Genomic DNA, 17565 nt, shown 5'->3' on the forward strand with positions numbered 1-17565 from the left:
CTTCCTGTGCATCATTGTTGGGTGAGTTTTGGACATTTGGAGCAAAATAGTTTCAAGCATGTTTTACTCAATATAGGCCATCAAATCTCAGCAACAAGCTGTAATATTTTACTGAGATCATTTAGGACCAAAACCCTAAAAATGTTCAAAAATCACACCCGGGTTCGTGTGCCTTGTGGGACTCGAACCTGGGTAGGTATTTTGAACATTTTTGGGACTTTTGCTGACTTTTCCAAATGTTATCCCCCCTCCCTGTAGGACTCGGCTGGGTGTGTTATGGACATTTTGGGCATCCCAGGACTTGCGCGGCCAGCGGCGGGACTTGTGATACTCAAATCTGGGTAGGTACTTTGGACATATTTGGGACTTTAGCCGACTTTTCCAAATTTTATCCCCCCTAACCAGGGGACTCAGCTAGGTTTGTTATATACATTTTAGGTGTGTTATATACATTTTGGGCATCCCAAGACTTTCGCGGCAGGACTTGTGGGACTCGAACCTATTTTGGAAATTTTTGGGGACTTTTGCCGACTTTTCTCCCCCACTTCCCGTGGGACTTTATTGGGTGCGTTTTGAACATTTTTTTTTTGCATCCCGGGACTTGTGCGGCTGGCGGCGGGACTCATGGGACTGGAACCTGGGGAGGTATTTTGGACAAAATTTAGACTTTTTTTTTACCATTTTGAGGTATTTTGGACAAAATTGGGACTTTGTTGACCATTTTGCCTGCCTTTTCCACTCCTTTTTCCCGCCTTTCTGTGCATCATTGCTGGGTGAGTTTTGGACATTTGGACAAAAATTGTTTCAAGCATGTTTTACTCAATATAGGTCATCAAATCTCAGCAACAAGCTGTAATATCTTACTGAGATCTTTTAGGCACAAAACCCTTAAAATGTTCAAAAATCACACCCGGGTTCGTGTGCCTTGTGGCATTCCACGTGGGACTCGAAACCTGGGTGGGTACTTTGGACATATTTGGGACTTTTGCCGACTTTTCCAAATTTTATCCCCCCTCCCTGTGGGACTCAGCTAGGTGTGTTATATACATTTTGGGCATCCCGGGACTTGCGCGGCCGGCGGCGGGACTTGTAGGACTCGAACCTGGGTAGGTATTTTGGACATTTTTTGGGACTTTTGTCAACTTTTCTCCCCCACTTCCTGTGGGACTTTACTGGGTGCGTTTTGAACATTTTTTTTTTGCATCCTGGAACTTGTGCGGTTGGCGGCGGGACTCGTGGGACTGGAACCCGGGGAGGTATTTTGGACTAAATTGAGACTTTTTTTTACCATTTTGAGGTATTTTGGACAAAATTGGGACTTTTTTGAACACTTTGGCTTTTCCTCTCTTCTTCCCCGCCTTCCTGTGCATCATTGCTGGGTGAGTTTTGGACATTTGGACAAAAATAGTTTCAAGCATGTTTTACTCATCAAATCTCAGCAACAAGCTGTAATATCTTACTGAGATCAGTTAGGCACAAAACCCTTAAAATGTTCAAAAATCACACCCGGGTTCGTGTGCCTTGTGGTACTCTATGTGGGACTCGAACCTGGGTAGGTATTTTGAAAATTTTTGGGATTTTGCTGACTTTTCCAAATGTTATCCCCCCTCCCTGTGGTACTCGGCTGGGTGTGTTATGGACATTTTGGGCATCCCAGGACTTGCGCGGCCACCGGTGGGACTTGTGGTACTCAAACCTGGGTAGGTACTTTGGACATATTTGGGACTTTTGCTGACTTTTCCAAATTTTATCCCCCCTAACCATGGGACTCAGCTAGGTTTGTTATATACATTTTAGGTGTGTTATATACATGTTGGGCATCCCGAGACTTGCGCGGCCGGCGGCGGGACTTGTGGGACTCTAACCTGGGTAGGTATTTTGGACGTTTTTTGGGACTTTTGCCGACTTTTCTCTCCAACTTCCCGTGGGACTTTACTGGGTGCGTTTTGAAATCTTTATTTTGCATCCCCGGACTTGTGCGGTTGGCGGCAGAACTCGTGGGACTGGAACCCGGGGAGGTATTTTGGATAAAATTGGGACTTTTTTGACCATTTTGACCGGCTTTTCCTCTCTTCTTCCCCGCCTTCCTGTGCATCATTGCTGGGTGAGTTTTGGACATACGGACAAAAATAGTTTCAAGCATGTTTTACTCAATATAGGTCATCAAATCTCAGCAACAAGCTGTAATATCTTACTGAGATCATTCAGGACCAAAACCCTTAAAACAAGTAAAACTAACATAAAATCTGCTTTGTGAAAAGAATGATCTTATCAGACAGAAAATAAGCAAATATCACTCTTATTTGAGATTTTTTAATATTACCTATATTTCAATTTTTGCAGCGTACAAAACAGACCAAACAAGTGTGCCTATAGCACGGGAAGCTAATGGAATAGCTAACAAGAAAAGCTTAGCATGCACGTAACTGTTACATACAGCAAATCAGAAAGCCCGACTGAGTGTGGCGAAAAACGGGAATAAGTAGCTCTCTGATTAGTGCCCAGGAGCAGGTGAGCGTCCCGAACACTAATCAGAGCCAGGTGAAACTAATCAGCCACCATGGTAATCAAAAAACCCACAAACCCAAGGATGCTGAAAACAGAACTGAGGGAGTCAAAAACTAAACAAAACATGACCCGGGCAACGGATCATGACGTATTATCCATCAATGAAAGAGAAATCTCACCTTATCCTCGCCACATCTGGTCCCATCCACAGCCCCGTCCAGCTTGGAGTGGCACGTGTTTCCCACAGTGCACCACAGCGTGCTGCACACATTCTTGGAAAGCAAACAAGGATGAAAGGTCAACATTTTCAACAGATACAGCAGCAGAGTACTGGCATGGTATGTTAACGGGGGTCCGACCTACTGTGTGACGAATGTCCTCTCTTCTGACTTAATAATGTTAGAACATTGGATGCCATCAAATGATACCGCAGCATCAAATCATAAGGTTCTTGCTTACGCATGCGGTTTAGGGTTTTGCGAATCATGGCACGTGCGTGATACCTGCGACATGCAGTGACATACTGTGGAGCGGGGGGGGGGGGGTTTCCTGAGGACCGGCTTCGAGATCAGCGACAATTGCGTAAATGGCTTAAATGGGCCTGGTTATCTAGTCACCTGTCGTTCTGTTAAAAGGCAGCAGCCGGGGAGGAGAGAGATGGTGGAACTGGAGCGAGAGACAGCCAGAAAAAGACAATTGCTGAAAAGCACCTGAGAGACTAAACTATTGAAAAATTAAACGGAACTGTCTCATCAGTGCTTGGTGGTCCGAGGAACCCGGAGGAGAGACACTTCCCAAATTTGCAATTTGACCGAAGGCGGTCTTGGCACACCCTGTCTTGCTGCAGGTCCACAGGCCACGCCCCCCTCCACACATATATTTTTTAGTCTGAATTGATCGGAGAGAGTGCAGATGTACCTAATGTTGTGACCGGGTGAATCTATATAATGTTTGTTATATAAAGATATTTTCGACCATGTCTGAAAAGAAAATTGGCCGTGACCACTTAAGGATATGTTTTTAAACGGGGTGCATTTTTCCAAATATGTAATATTGGTGAGGGTGGTCAGCACCTCCAAGTCCGAGTCCATGGTTTTCTCGCCCGGAAAAAGGTGGAGTGCCATCTCCGGGTTGGGGAGGAGACCCTGCCCCAAGTGGAGGGGTTCAAGTACCTCGGAGTCTTGTTCACGAGTGAGAAAAGAGTGGATCATGAGATTGACAGGCGGATCGGTGCGGCGTCTTCAGTAATGCGGACGTTGTATCGATCCGTTGTGGTGAAGAAGGAGCTGAGCCGGAAGGCAAAGCTCTCAATTTACCGTTCCCATCCTCACCTATGGTCATGAGCTTTGGGTCATGACCGAAAGGATAAGATCACGGGTACAAGCGACCGAAATGAGTTTCCTCCGCCGTGTGGCGGGGCTCTCCCTTAGAGATAGGGTGAGAAGCTCTGCCATCTGGGAGGAACTCAAAATAAAGCCGATGCTCCTCCACATCGAGAGGAGCCAGATGAGGTGGTTCGGGAATCTGGTCAGGATGCCACCCGAACGCCTCCCTAGGGGGGTGTTTAGGACACGTCCGACCGGTAGGAGGTCACAGGGAAGACCCAAGACACGTTGGGAAGACTATGTCTCCTGGCTGACCGGGGAACGCTTCGGGATCCCCGGGAAGAGCTAGATGAAGTGGCTGGGGAGAGGAAAGTCTTAGCTTCCCTACTTAGGCTGCTGCCCCCGCGACCCAACCTCGGAATCGCGGAAGAATACGGATGGATGGATGAATGGATGGTGGAGTGTTGTTTAATTTGCAATCTGGGAATGCCTCCGCAATCGAACATCTTGCAAACAAACTCAAACAACCGGTTGTAAAAGTGCCTGTGGAGCAAAATATACTGAACAAGTACAGCAAAGAAAATCTACTACACACAAGGAAGTTTTTTTAAACGTAGATTCAAATCATCATCGGTCCCCTCAAAGCAAAAATCTATAAAAGCAGAATGCACTTATATTCTGCACTTCCAAAGTATTAGACGGTCAGTGCTTTAAGTGTTTTCTTGCTTGCTCCTGGGTGACGGATAAACCTGTCAAACTTGCAAAAAGTCTTACAACAGAAAATGTAAAAGGTCAAATTTGCTGTTTATCTTATTCAGACTGAGATTCATTTTCTTTCCTTGACATTTCTGTGAAAGAAAAAAAAAAGATGAGACGTAAGCATTCCAGTTCTATTCAATTAATCTGCTTGGATTATTTAGTTCTTGGGCAAATGGTTAATGTAGAGAAAACCATATTAGATAACACTATGGAATCCAATTTCCACAAAAAAGAAGAAGAGAGACAAAAACATAAATTAAGTTAAGAAAATGTATCTACTGACTTGGAGCTCACTGGAAAAAAAACCTGATACGAGATTTATTAGTATACGTCCGACTTCTGACACTGTCAACAGGCTCATGTCCAAATGATAAAAGTTGGGTAGAGTAGCCAGAAATTGTACTCAAGTAAGAGTACTGTTACTTTAGAGATGTATTACTCAAGTAAAAGTAAGGAGTAGTCACCCAAATATTTACATGAGTAAAAGTAAAAAGTATGTTGTGAAAAAACTACTCAAGTACTGAGTAACTGATGGGTAGCCTGTTTGTTTAAGGATGACGGCAACTAGTAATGCACAAAAACATAAAAATAGCAATGAACAAATTCAGAGCCAGGAATATCTCTTAAGCAACTAAAACAATAATATATATTAAATAATATGTATTTGATTTGACACTGTATTGAAAAAAAATTGGAAAATGAATTTTACCTTTGCAACCTCATTATACTATTGGCTAAATTTTATATTCATAAATGTAAGTTTCTCAACAACCGACCTGTTTTTTTGTGCCTTTAAAAAAAGATTTAGAACTCTACATTAAAACACTCTACCTCTAAAAAACAAACAGCTGTGAAAACGATGATGCTGTGTTCCAAATTCAAGTTATTTACTGAGATTGAGTGACTTAGATTACCATAGTAACTAATACATCATGCAAAAGCGCAGATTCCAACCATTGAAATACTTTCTATAGTTCAAGACTTACTGTCATTAAAAAAAATAAAAAATCACTGCACATCATAATCGCGGCTAAAATTTCGATCCTAAAGATTTAAAAAAGTTTTTTGGGAATGTCCGGTGGGCCGGATTGAAAAGCTTAACGGGCCGCATGCAGCCCCCGGGCCTTAATTTGCCCAGGTCTGGGTTAGAGTGTCCACCCTGAGATCGGTAGGTTGTGAGTTCAAATCCCGGCCGAGTCACACCAAAGACTATAAAAACTGGACCCATTATCTCCCTGTTTGCCACTCAGCATTAAAGGTTGGAATTGGGGGTTAAATCACCAAAAATGATTCCCGGGCGCAGCCGCCGCTGCTGCCCACTGCTCCCCTCACCTCTCAGGGGGTGATCACGGGTGTTGGGTCAAATGCAGAGAATAATTTCGCCACACCTAGTGTGTGTGTGAAAATCATTGGCACTTTAACTTTTAACTTAACTTAAGTTCCTGGACCTTTGATGGAAAATGGCCTATGGATATTCAAAGCTTGTCTCAGGAGAAACATGGCCATTACTCAGTTTGAGCCAGGGTAATAACCTCTTCAATATTGAACTTGTGCAGTGTTGTGGAGCATTTTACTCACAATTGCAAGCCAGAGCTGTCTAATAAGGTAAAGGATGAAGTCAATTTGTGTCAATAATGAAAATTGAATAAGACGTCTGTTCTCATCGTGAGAGCGCTCAAAGTGCCCTAAGTGCAATGTGTTACAGTAATAAAAAAACAGTGGTGATACTACGGATACCAGATCTGTATGCGTCAATACCGATTCTCAAATATCAATACTTTTGATACTTTAGGTATTTGACATAATGTGTATCATTAACAGGAACACGGTGTAAAACTGAATCTAAACTTGTGAATGAGGCAATGACTCAATTTTGGATGATTGTGTTAAGTGTTATTTAAATCTACATTATTTTCCACGTTAACTCTGTTCATGTAACTGATTTTTAAAATACTTTTTATCCTCGTATTAATTTATTTGAATGATTGTATTATATACTTATTTCCTTTTTTAGACTTAGATAAACTTTATTGATCCACAAAGTAAATTGTTCCACACAGTAGCTCAGTTACCATGGACCGAAAGGGTAAGGATGGAAAGGATAATGCAGGTATTAAGTAGACTAAAAATGTACCATAGTAGCAATATAAAATACACCATATGACATTTGTACATATTATATATACAGTAGGGGTGTAACGGTACGTGTATTTGTATTGAACCGTTTTGGTACGGGGGTTTTGGTTCGGTTCGGAGGTGTACCGAACTAGTTTCCACACAAACATACTAAGTAGCGTACTGCAAGTTGTGTAAACAATGCACACCGAGGCACAACACACGGCATGCTAGCAGTGACCGGGCTACGATACCCTGACCACACCTCCTCTTTTTACCAGATATGTCCTCTTTTGCGGGGCTGTACGGGTGGAGTTTCTTCAATGCCTCAAATGTCCGGCATTTTAAGTTAGGGTTGCGTGTAATTTCAATGTACGTTCAGGGTTAGGAAGGAGTTAAAAACAAAACAAATTGTACACGCAGCAACATTCGTGAGGGAGGGGCAGAGACAGAGAGAGCGAGAGAGTTATGATTAACGCGCATACATCGCCAGGCTCTGCTTTTTTAACCATAGATTTATCAGATTTTATTTTTTATTATCTATAGCACGGGTGTCAAAAGTGTACCCCGGAAGCCATATGCAGCCCACAGCTAATGTTTTAAAAGGCCCACGGAACATTCTAAAAATACTATTAAAATAAACAAAAACATGAACAAAAGTGAAATAAAAAAAACCTTAACGGCTAAATGTCATTTAGAAAAAGTTGCAACGTTGACTAATGAAACAAAGCTGTTTTTTTCCCTTTCAAACTGTCGTTGCTCAAAACAAAATATTGAATCCAAATCAATGTTATTATGAATTATTGACCTATCCAAGGTTCCGATTACTTCACATCAAATATTCCACTAAGAAAAATATTTTTGGTGGAAGACTGTGCAAATTTGGTAAATAAATAACCAAAAAAATGTATATTTTGTTGTTTTCTTACTGTTCCGAAAATTAACCGAGGTACGTACCATGAATTGATTAACGTGGACCCCGACTTAAACAAGTTGAAAAACTTATTCGGGTGTTACCATTTAGTGGTCAATTGTACGGAATATGTACTGTACTGTGCAATCTACTAATAAAAGTATCAATCAATCAATCAAACCGAACCGAAATTTTTGTGTACCGATACACCCTTAATATACAGTATATAATATATACTGCTACATTTTCAGTAGACCCAGAACAAATTCATAAAAGAACCAAACTTCATGAATGTCTTTTGTGACCAACAAGTATGAGCTCCAATCACACTATTACAAAAAATAAAATTTGTAGAAGTTATTGTAAACTCAAGACAGCCATGACATGTTCTTTACAAGTGTGTATAAACTTTTGACCATGACTGTATATACACATACATATATCTCACGCAAGGTTATGTCTTTGTATGTGCAAACATATTGGGGTTTTTTTTCTATGTGAAAGTGTATTGTGGACTGAGTGACGTTTACACATATTGTGCTTGACAATACGTTCAATAAGTTTCCCGAGGACATTTCATGTCTAAAAGATAAAACCCAATGTTTCAGAGTTTATTACTCAGATATTTAAAAAATGTTGACTGTGACTAAGCAGTAGTACTGACCATAATAATAGCTAATGGGCTATGGAAAACATTCATGTTTTGAGAATGTGATATTGAATTGAGAAAATAAAATGTGTTGTTTTGATTGTGAATTATAGAAAATACACAACGTGTAAAAAAAGGTAAGGTTCTCCTTGAACCTTTCCTGTGTTTTCCAGGGCTGACAACAAACACAACTGCATTCAACACGTAACACATTGATCATACGGACATTATTCTATTTTTGCAACAAGGGGATACATTATCTACAAAATCTGCTCACACATAATGCACTTCCCAGATTACTGCAAATGCGATGATTAAAAGTCAGAACACCATGCAGTCTGATAGTTTATATATCAATGATGAAATATTAACATTGCAACACATGCCAATACGGCCTTTTTAGTTTACTAAATTGAAATTTCAAAATTCCCGCGAAGTGTCATGTTGAAAACGTCGCGGTATGATGACTCGTACGATGACGCATGCGTTGGACGTCTCGGGTTGTAGCGGACATTATTTTCCAGCCCGATCCAAGCTTTAAGTAGTCTGCTTTAATCGCATAATTACACAGTATTCTGGAAATTTGTGTTGCTGAATCTTTTGCAATTTGTTCAATTAATAATGGAGAAGTCAAAGTAGAAAGATGGAGGTGGGAAGATTTTAGCCTTTAGTCGCACAAACACACAGTGTTTCCTTGTTTAAAATTCCCGAAGGCGAAGCTTTACTATGGAACAGAGCGGTCAAGCGAACATTGATCCCGACCAAATGTCAACCGGCAGTTTTCGTGAGAGAATTGTAGTAATAAGTTTGCTCTTACCGGCAACATCAGAGACACTGGGACACATCATTGCCTCAGAGACACTGGGTCAACACACGTACCCGTGGCCACACCCCTCCGACTTTAGGTACTATTTAATCTCACTAAAACATTACCACAATGGATTTTCCAGAATTTTCATAGTAAATGTGTCTAATAACATCTGCAATCGCCTTTTTTTTTCTTCTAGTCCTTCACTCTCAATATCCTCATCCACGAATCTTTCATCCTCGCTCAAATTAATGGGGAAATTGTCGCTTGCTCGGTCCGAATAGCTCTAGCTGCTGCTGGCTATGATTGTAAACAACGTGAGGATGTGAGGAGCCCTACAACCCGTGACGTCACGCGCACATCGTCTGCTACTTCCGGTAAAGGCAAGGCTTTTTTTATTAGCGACCAAAAGTTGCAAACTTTATCGTCGTAAATCCTTTCAGCAAAAATATGGCAATATCGCGAAATGATCAAGTATGACCAGAGGTGGGTAGTAACGCGCTACATTTACTCCGTTACATCTACATGAGTAACTTTTGGGATAAATTGTACTTCTAAGAGTAGTTTTTATGCAACATACTTTTACTTTTACTTGAGTATATTTATAGAGAAGAAACGCTACTTTTACTCTGCTCCATTCATGTACATTCAGCTAGCTACTTTTTTTTAATCGATCTATTAATGTTTGTTTTGGTTTTTCTAAGTAGGATCTACGCATGCCTGCGTTTCACCAATCACATGCAGTCACTGGTGACGTTGGACCAATCAAACAGAGCCAGGCGGTCACATGACCGTCACACGTAAAACCCGACTTAAACAAGTTGAAGAACTTATTGGGGTGTTACCATTTAGTGGTCAATTGTACGGAATATGTACTGTACTGTGCAATCTACTAATAAAAGTTTCAATCAATCAATCAAAAGTGTAAAGGAAAAAAGACACTTTTTATTTCAACCGTACTTCCCGTCAAAAGCCTAAAGACTGATCGCACAGTTCCTGTCTTCACAATAAAAGTGCCGCCCCATCGCGCCTGCGCTAACAAAATAAGAGTCTCCGAAAGCCAGCACAAACAAACTAGCAAGCTATGGAGTTTGCCACCAATGTATTTCTTGTAAAGTGTATAAAAACGAATATGGAAGCTGGACAAATAAGATGCCAAAAACCAACGACTTTCATGTGGTATTAGACAGAAAAGAGGAACTTTTCTGTCTAATACGGCAAAACGTGGAAGTTATCAGCACTATACTGTCTGATTCCAATCAATGCAAGTCATCACAATCAGGCAATACACCAACTTATATTCTTGTCTTCATGAAAGATAGGAATCTATGTGTTAAACATGCATGTATATTCATTAAAACACTTTTAACATGTGAAGATAAACGGCAAAATAAATCAATACAAATTATACACTGTATATATATATACATATATATATATATATGTATATATATATGTTGTGTGTATGTATGTATGTATATGTATAGATGAGGTAGATCACCTCGACTTGGTCATTTATTAAGTAATTGATTAACGTTGAAAATCTTATTGGGGTGTTACCATTTAGTGGTCAATTGTACTGAATATGTACTATACTGTGCAATCTACTAATACAAGTTTCAATCAATCAATCAATGAATGCCTACTGAGCTTATGGTGCTGTTAAGTTATTGTGGCTCAATGTGCTTAATTTTTTTTTTTTAATTACTATTATTTAATATATATTATTGTTTTAGTTGCTTAAGAGATATTCCTGGCTCTGAATTTGCTCGTTGCTATTTTTAGGTTTTTGTGCATTATTTGTTGCCGTGATCATTAAACGAAAAGGTTACTCATCAGTTACTCAGTACTTGAGTAGTTTTTTCACAACATACTTTTTACTTTTATTCAAGTAAATATTTGGGTGACTACTCTTTACTTTTACTTGAGTAATAAATCTCTAAAGTAACAGTACTCTTACTTGAGTACAATTTCTGGCTACTCTACCCACCTTTGAGTATGACACATAGAATGGACCTGCTATCCCCGTTTAAATAAGAAAATCTCATTTCAGTAGGCCTTCAAGCAGCATAATAAATGGTAGGTGAGAATGACATCTTGGTCATTCGACAAATTCAGATGGTAGCATGTTGTGCATTCCTGTATCTAATAAGCAGCATCCTGAAAACTGTATTACATGAGAATGGGGGCGTCAAGGATATTCACATTCATATTTGGTCCCTGTGAAATCTAGGAAAATGTACCAGCAAAAGCTTTGAATGTTTTTTTTTTCCCCAAGAAACAGTGAAATGACAGTATTATTTATCTCGAAGCATGCCACAGTTGTTATTCTTCTGTGTGGGGGGGGCATGCTGGGACCAACATAATTAAACGGCTCTTTCTAGTGAAGGACAACAAAATACACTTGTGTATGGTTGTGTGTGTGTGTGTGTGGTCTTTCTAATTTCATGTTTAAGTTCACCAGCCTAACGAAATGTACATGCATTATGCATACCCGCTGCGGGCTGATATAAACAATTATTTTAAATACATCTATGCATACTGAGAGGCTCTGGCCGAGGCAAAGTAAACGTTGTCAAATTACAGGGATGAGAAAAAGATTAAATATGTCAACGCATTGATTCGCGATCAACCGATGAAGCAATGTTAATAAATAATAAATCGTGCTTGTTACAGGGGGGATATCTTGCTGCGGTGCTGAGCTCTTTGGAAAGCAAACCATATTTTTTTTGTTGAGGAAATGCAAAAAAAAAAAGGTTAATTAGTACACACCCCCTGACTGCCTTTTCAATAAAAGAACCACAACTATGGAACTCATTACCCGACACTTTGAAAAGTATATCTGCACTTGTCACTTTCAAAAAACAAACGCAATTATGGCTAGTTGAGCAGCAATCGTGTTCCAATTTTTACTAAGTGGTTTTTATCTAGTCTGCATTTTGTGTTATTATTATTATTGGATTTTAACTAGTCTGCACTTTGTGTTATTATTATTATTGGATTTTAACTAGTGGCTTCACGGTGGCAGAGGGGTTAGTGCGTCTGCCTCACAATAAGAAGTTCCTGCAGTCCTGGGTTCAAATCCAGGCTCGGGATCTTTCTGTGTGGAGTTTGCATGTTCTCCCCGTGAATGCGTGGGTTCCCTCCGGGTACTCCGGCTTCCTCCCACTTCCAAAAACATGCACCTGGGGATAGGTTGATTGGCAACACTAAATTGGCCCTAGTGTGTGAATGTGAGTGTGAATGTTGTCTATCTGTGTTGGCCCTGCGATGAGGTGGCGACTTGTCCAGGGTGTACCCCGCCTTCCGCCCGATTGTAGCTGAGATAGGCGCCAGCGCCCCCCGCGACCCCAAAAGGGAATAAGCGGTAGAAAACGGATGGATGGATGGATGGATTTTGACTAGTTTTCACTTTGTCTTTATTATTTCTATTATCATTTTTATCGACTCATTTTTGCCTTATTATTTTTATTTTCCTGTTTTAATGATGTTGGATCTGTGTTGTTGTTGGGGACAAGTGTTGTAAATTAGCTTTGGCTACAAACACTATGATGCATACATTGGATAACTGTTTAAGATGTCTGTTTTTTGTATCTGTCCCTATTTCAAATAAACCTTAATAAATTATAATAAAATACCAATTTTGTATTTTGTGTTTGAAATATTATACAACTTTACTCATGGGGTCATTTTAAGACTTAATCCAGTTGTTGTTTTTTATCAGTTTAACATTTTATAATTCGACTGCGGAAGAGCACTTATCTAGCCATTATGCATCAAAAAAAAAATCACACTTCCAACTTTGCAGCTTTACTCTATCACTGATTTATTCTTTTTTTTAACCAAGCATAGTTGTTCTTTTTGCCTTATATTAAGCTTTTTTTTATTTTTAAATGGCAGGGTAACACTTTAGTATGTCATGTTCTGTGGTCTGGATTATGTTAGGTTAGGTTCTGTTTTGTTTTTGACTCCATTAGTTCCTGTTTTTGCGCACCCTGGTTTGTTTTAGTTTACATGACAACCATTAGTTTCACCTGCCTCATTTGTTTGAACTCACGCACCTGTTATTAATCATGTCACTATTTAAGTCTGTCATTTTCTGTTGGTCGTTCTGGTGTCATCACTATTATTTGTCTTGTTCGTACTGATGTTCATAGTTCATGCTCCTCTGCTCATGTCACAGTAAGTGTTGTTTGTTTTATGTTCATAGTTTATGTTTAAGTATTAGTTTTGTTCCCTGTGTTAAGTTTTGTGCCTCCACTGTGAGTGCCTTTTGTTTGTTAGCTTTTGAGTTAAGATCAAAATCATGTATTTACTTTCACGCCATGTGCCGTCACCTTTCTTTGCATTCTGGGAAAACGAACCCCGCCGCAGTCCTCGTTTTGACAAACATATTTTAAGTAACAAAGACTTAATTTAGAGTTATTTGGACACTAGGGGGGCAGCACGGTGGAACTGGGGTTTGTGCATGTGTCTCACAATACGGAGGTCCTGAGTAGTCCTGAGTTCAATCCCGGGCTCGGGATCTTTCTGTGTGGAGTTTGCATGTTCTCCCCCTGACTGCGTGGGTTCCCTCCGGGTACTCCGGCTTCCTCCCACTTCCAAAGACATGCACCTGGGGATAGTTTGATTGGCAACAGTAAATTGGCCCTAGTGTGTGAATGTGAGTGTGAATGTTGTCTGTTTATCTGTGTTGGCCCTGCGATGAGGTCGCGACTTGTCCAGTGTCCTGCCACAACAGTCTTTAATCAGTCTGTTGTGGCCAGTGCCCTACACTTCGCAGTAATTTGTTGGGAGAGCAGCACCAGCTAAAGGGACTCAAACCGGATTGATAAACTTATCCGGAAAGCAGGTCAAACTATTGGCTCGCAGTTGGAGGCGTTTTTGTCAGTGAGGGACAGGAGGACACTGGACAAACTGCTGGCCATCAAGGACAATCCTGCCCACCTACTCCACCAGACAATTGAGGGATGGCGGAGTTCATACTCCAACAGGCTCCTTCAGCTTCCTTCCCGCACTGTGCGATTCAAGAACACCTTCATTCCACACTCCATCCAGCTTTACAATCACTCCCCATACATCAATAGATGACATCCGTCAATTACCTGACACCTTCTATGTCAGCTACTTCTTTGTTTTTAATGTCTATATTTGTCAGGCTTGCCACTGACAGTTTGTTTGTGTTTTAGTTTTTCCTCTGTGTGTGTTTAGTATTTCCTGTCCTTAGTTCCTGTCAGCACTCTTATTTTGGTTCAGCTTCCTGTTCGTCTCCCTGTGTGCTGTTTTCCCTCAGCGGTGGCTGATTGGCACCTGGCCACACCTGTGGTCAATCAGCCCGCTGCTATTTGACCTGCTTTGTTCCTCCAGTCAGTGCTGGATTATTGTCGCTCTTGTGTCGTTGCCACCTGTCGTGTCGATGTCATCCTTACAGCTACTACCTGTCGAGCTACTATTTGTCCTTGTCGTCGTAGCGGTAAGCTGTTCCTGTTAGCTATTTGTAGTTTGTTTTATCCTAGCTCTTTTGTTTAGTGTTTTCTTGTTAGTCATTAGCTGTTTCAAGATTTTCTGTTTGCTACCCGCTAGCTTCCACGCTAGGCCCCTTTTTGTTTTCTAGCCCCAGTGCTAGCTCCCTTAGTTTGTTATCTGCCCACGTGCGTGCTTTTTGTTTGTACCCTCTGTTTTTTTTTTTTTGTCTTAGTATTTTAAATTGAACCATGTTTACTACAACATGCCTGCCTCCTTCTCTGCATCTTGGGGTTGGACAACAACAAACTTTGACAATATTCTATTTTTTGCTGGATCTACTCTCTATTTTATGCTGCGTCTGCCACATATACTGGTAATTGGTATTTATTGTATATATGTTCTAGACATAATATATCTGTATATATAATATACTGTGCACATTAAGTACATATTGTTTATATTCGCATATGTCATATCTCATATGCTATATTTAGTCTATTTATACCTGCATTGTCCTTTCCATCCTTACACTTTCTATCATTGTAACTAAGCTACTGTGTTGAACAATTTCCCTTGTGGATCATTAAAGTTTGTCTAAGTCTCCCGTCAGATGAAGCTCTCGCTGGATCGGTTCGCAGCCGAGTGTGAAGCGACCGGAATGAGAATCAGCACCTCCAAGTCCGAGTCCATGGTTCTCGCCCGGAAAAGGGTGGAGTGCCATCTCCGGGTTGGGGAGGAGACCCTGCCCCAAGTGGAGGAGTTCAAATACCTAGGAGTCTTGTTCACGAGTGGGGGAAGAGTGGATCGTGAGATCGACAGGCGGATCGGTGCGGCGTCTTCAGTAATGCGGACGTTGTACCGATCCGTTGTGGTGAAGAAGGAGCTGAGCCGGAAGGCAAAGCTCTCAATTTACCGGTCGATCTACGTTCCCATCCTCACCTATGGTCATGAGCTTTGGGTCATGACCGAAAGGACAAGATCACGGGTACAAGCGGCCGAAATGAGTTTCCTCCGCCGGTTGGCGGGGCTCTCCCTTAGAGATAGGGTGAGAAGCTCTGCCATCCGGGAGGAACTCAAAGTAAAGCCGCTGCTCCTTCACATCGAGAGGAGCCAGATGAGGTGGTTCGGGCATCTGGTCAGGATGCCACCCAAACGCCTCCCTAGGGAGGTGTTTAGGGCACGTCCAACCGGTAGGAGGCCACGGGGAAGACCCAGGACACGTTGGGAAGACTATGTCTCCCGGCTGGCCTGGGAACGCCTCGGGATCCCCCGGGAAGAGCTAGACGAAGTGGCTGGGGAAAGGGAAGTCTGGGTTTCCCTGCTTAGGCTGTTGCCCCCGCGACCCGACCTCGGATAAGCGGAAGATGATGGATGGATGGATGGATAAGTCTCCCGTCCAAAGGCAAAACCTAGTAACTCACTTCTAGCTGATTTTGAGAAAACAAAGGAAAACCAATCTATCTTGATGCTGTCTTACAAAGATCTACAAAGTCATCAAACGTATAGATGTTTTCTTGAGCTTTCATTCTCTTGCCGATTGAGCCATGGATTGAATCTGCTCTCATGAACTTGTGCCCTTTCTCCAGATATTTGATCACAATCTCGGGTGGGCCCCATTCTGCGTTTGCACATTGGGCAAGAGCCGTGTACAGCGTCCAGTTTTTATTTTGACCTCCACAGATATCTGCCCAAAAGAGTATGCAAGGGGAAGAATCAAGAACAATACATTTAATGAAGGTGCTTGCAACGTCCTGGGCCAATCTTCCAAATACCCCCTCGTGCCATAATATCACATAATCAGGTTGACCGTCGGCCCCCATTCGTGCAAATGTCTCATTAAAGACAATAAGGCGACTGACAAAGAAGCTCCGCTTGGTCCCTTGAGATACTAGGTTTTTCTGTTGTATCTATGCAGTTATGTGGTAGTTGCTAGGTCCTGCCATGCGCGTAACAGCTTACAATTTCGCATACACTAATGTGAAGCATATCACCTAGGAACTCAAATTATTATCAGCTCAGTTTTGACCAAAATTGAGTTACTGGGTTTTGCCTTTGGACAGGAGAAAGAAGTGTACCCCGCCTTCTGCCCGAATGCAGCTGAGATAGGCTCCAGCACCCCCCGCGACCCCAAAAGGGACAAGCGGTAAAAAAAATGGATGGCTAGATGGTTGGACACTAGGGGAACATATAAGGGTTATGGTTAGGGTTACTAATCAGCAATAATTCTGAGGTTATTATACTGGTTGTATAATAAGGCCATGCAGAATAAGGCATAATAATTACTTAATAATGACTAATTAAGAGCCAATATGTTACTAATTTGCATGTTAATAGGCAACTAATTAATGGTGAATATTTTCCCCCATACCAAAGTGTTACCAATGGCAGTACTACAGTTGAATTTACCACTAGGTCTTCATCTTCTGTATTGTGTCTTTAGACTTACAGCTCAGTTGAGGCCAGCAAGGTCAACGTGTCGTCGTTCAGTTCAATCAGACCTTGTTTGCCATTCGGTGGTCGGTGTTTGGGGCAACTAGTGACTATATGCTCTACTGCACAGTGGAACAGTACTACTAGGTGAGTCCAAATTAATCATGGTCAGTGGTTGGTTGAGCCTCAGGCAGCATTACTACGCTGAGCCCAGCCCAGAGTTTAGGACTGATGGTCCCTGGCTGGATCGCCTGGGTGAGGGTGTCTGAAGATGGAAGCTGAGTGTGAAAGAGATGAAACATCCTCGCCTCCTGGTTCTGCACTGACCATGTGTCCAAGTTGCAGCACACGGTGTATTCCAAATTCTAACAGTGGCCTGGCTATTTTGAGATCGTATGTGCGCAATATGTAATATTTGGCAGCCACTGAGTTTAGTGTGTCAGAATGTCCTCAGCAGGAAGTAAAAATAGTATAAATAAAAAGAATCACCCGTTATGATTTAGCTATTCCTTTATGGGTTGAGAACCGCAAGTTGTGTGGAAAGTATTGCTGTCAAAAATCATACATTTTTAAAATCAAATTACTCACACTT

General features: G+C 41.4%; 1 protein-coding gene across 1 annotated transcript in view; it reads right to left on the reverse strand.

Moving 5' to 3' along the window:
- Positions 1 to 17565, reverse strand: part of LOC133543159 (A disintegrin and metalloproteinase with thrombospondin motifs 7) — a 292170-nt gene that overhangs the window by 128904 nt on the left and 145701 nt on the right. Inside the window, exon 10 of the mRNA XM_061887652.1 lies at positions 2688 to 2780. Coding sequence (XP_061743636.1) covers positions 2688 to 2780 — 93 coding nt within the window. The remainder of the gene's footprint in view (positions 1 to 2687; positions 2781 to 17565) is intronic.

This window comes from Nerophis ophidion, linkage group LG25 (assembly GCF_033978795.1).
Source record: "Nerophis ophidion isolate RoL-2023_Sa linkage group LG25, RoL_Noph_v1.0, whole genome shotgun sequence".
Taxonomy (NCBI): Eukaryota; Metazoa; Chordata; class Actinopteri; order Syngnathiformes; family Syngnathidae; genus Nerophis; species Nerophis ophidion.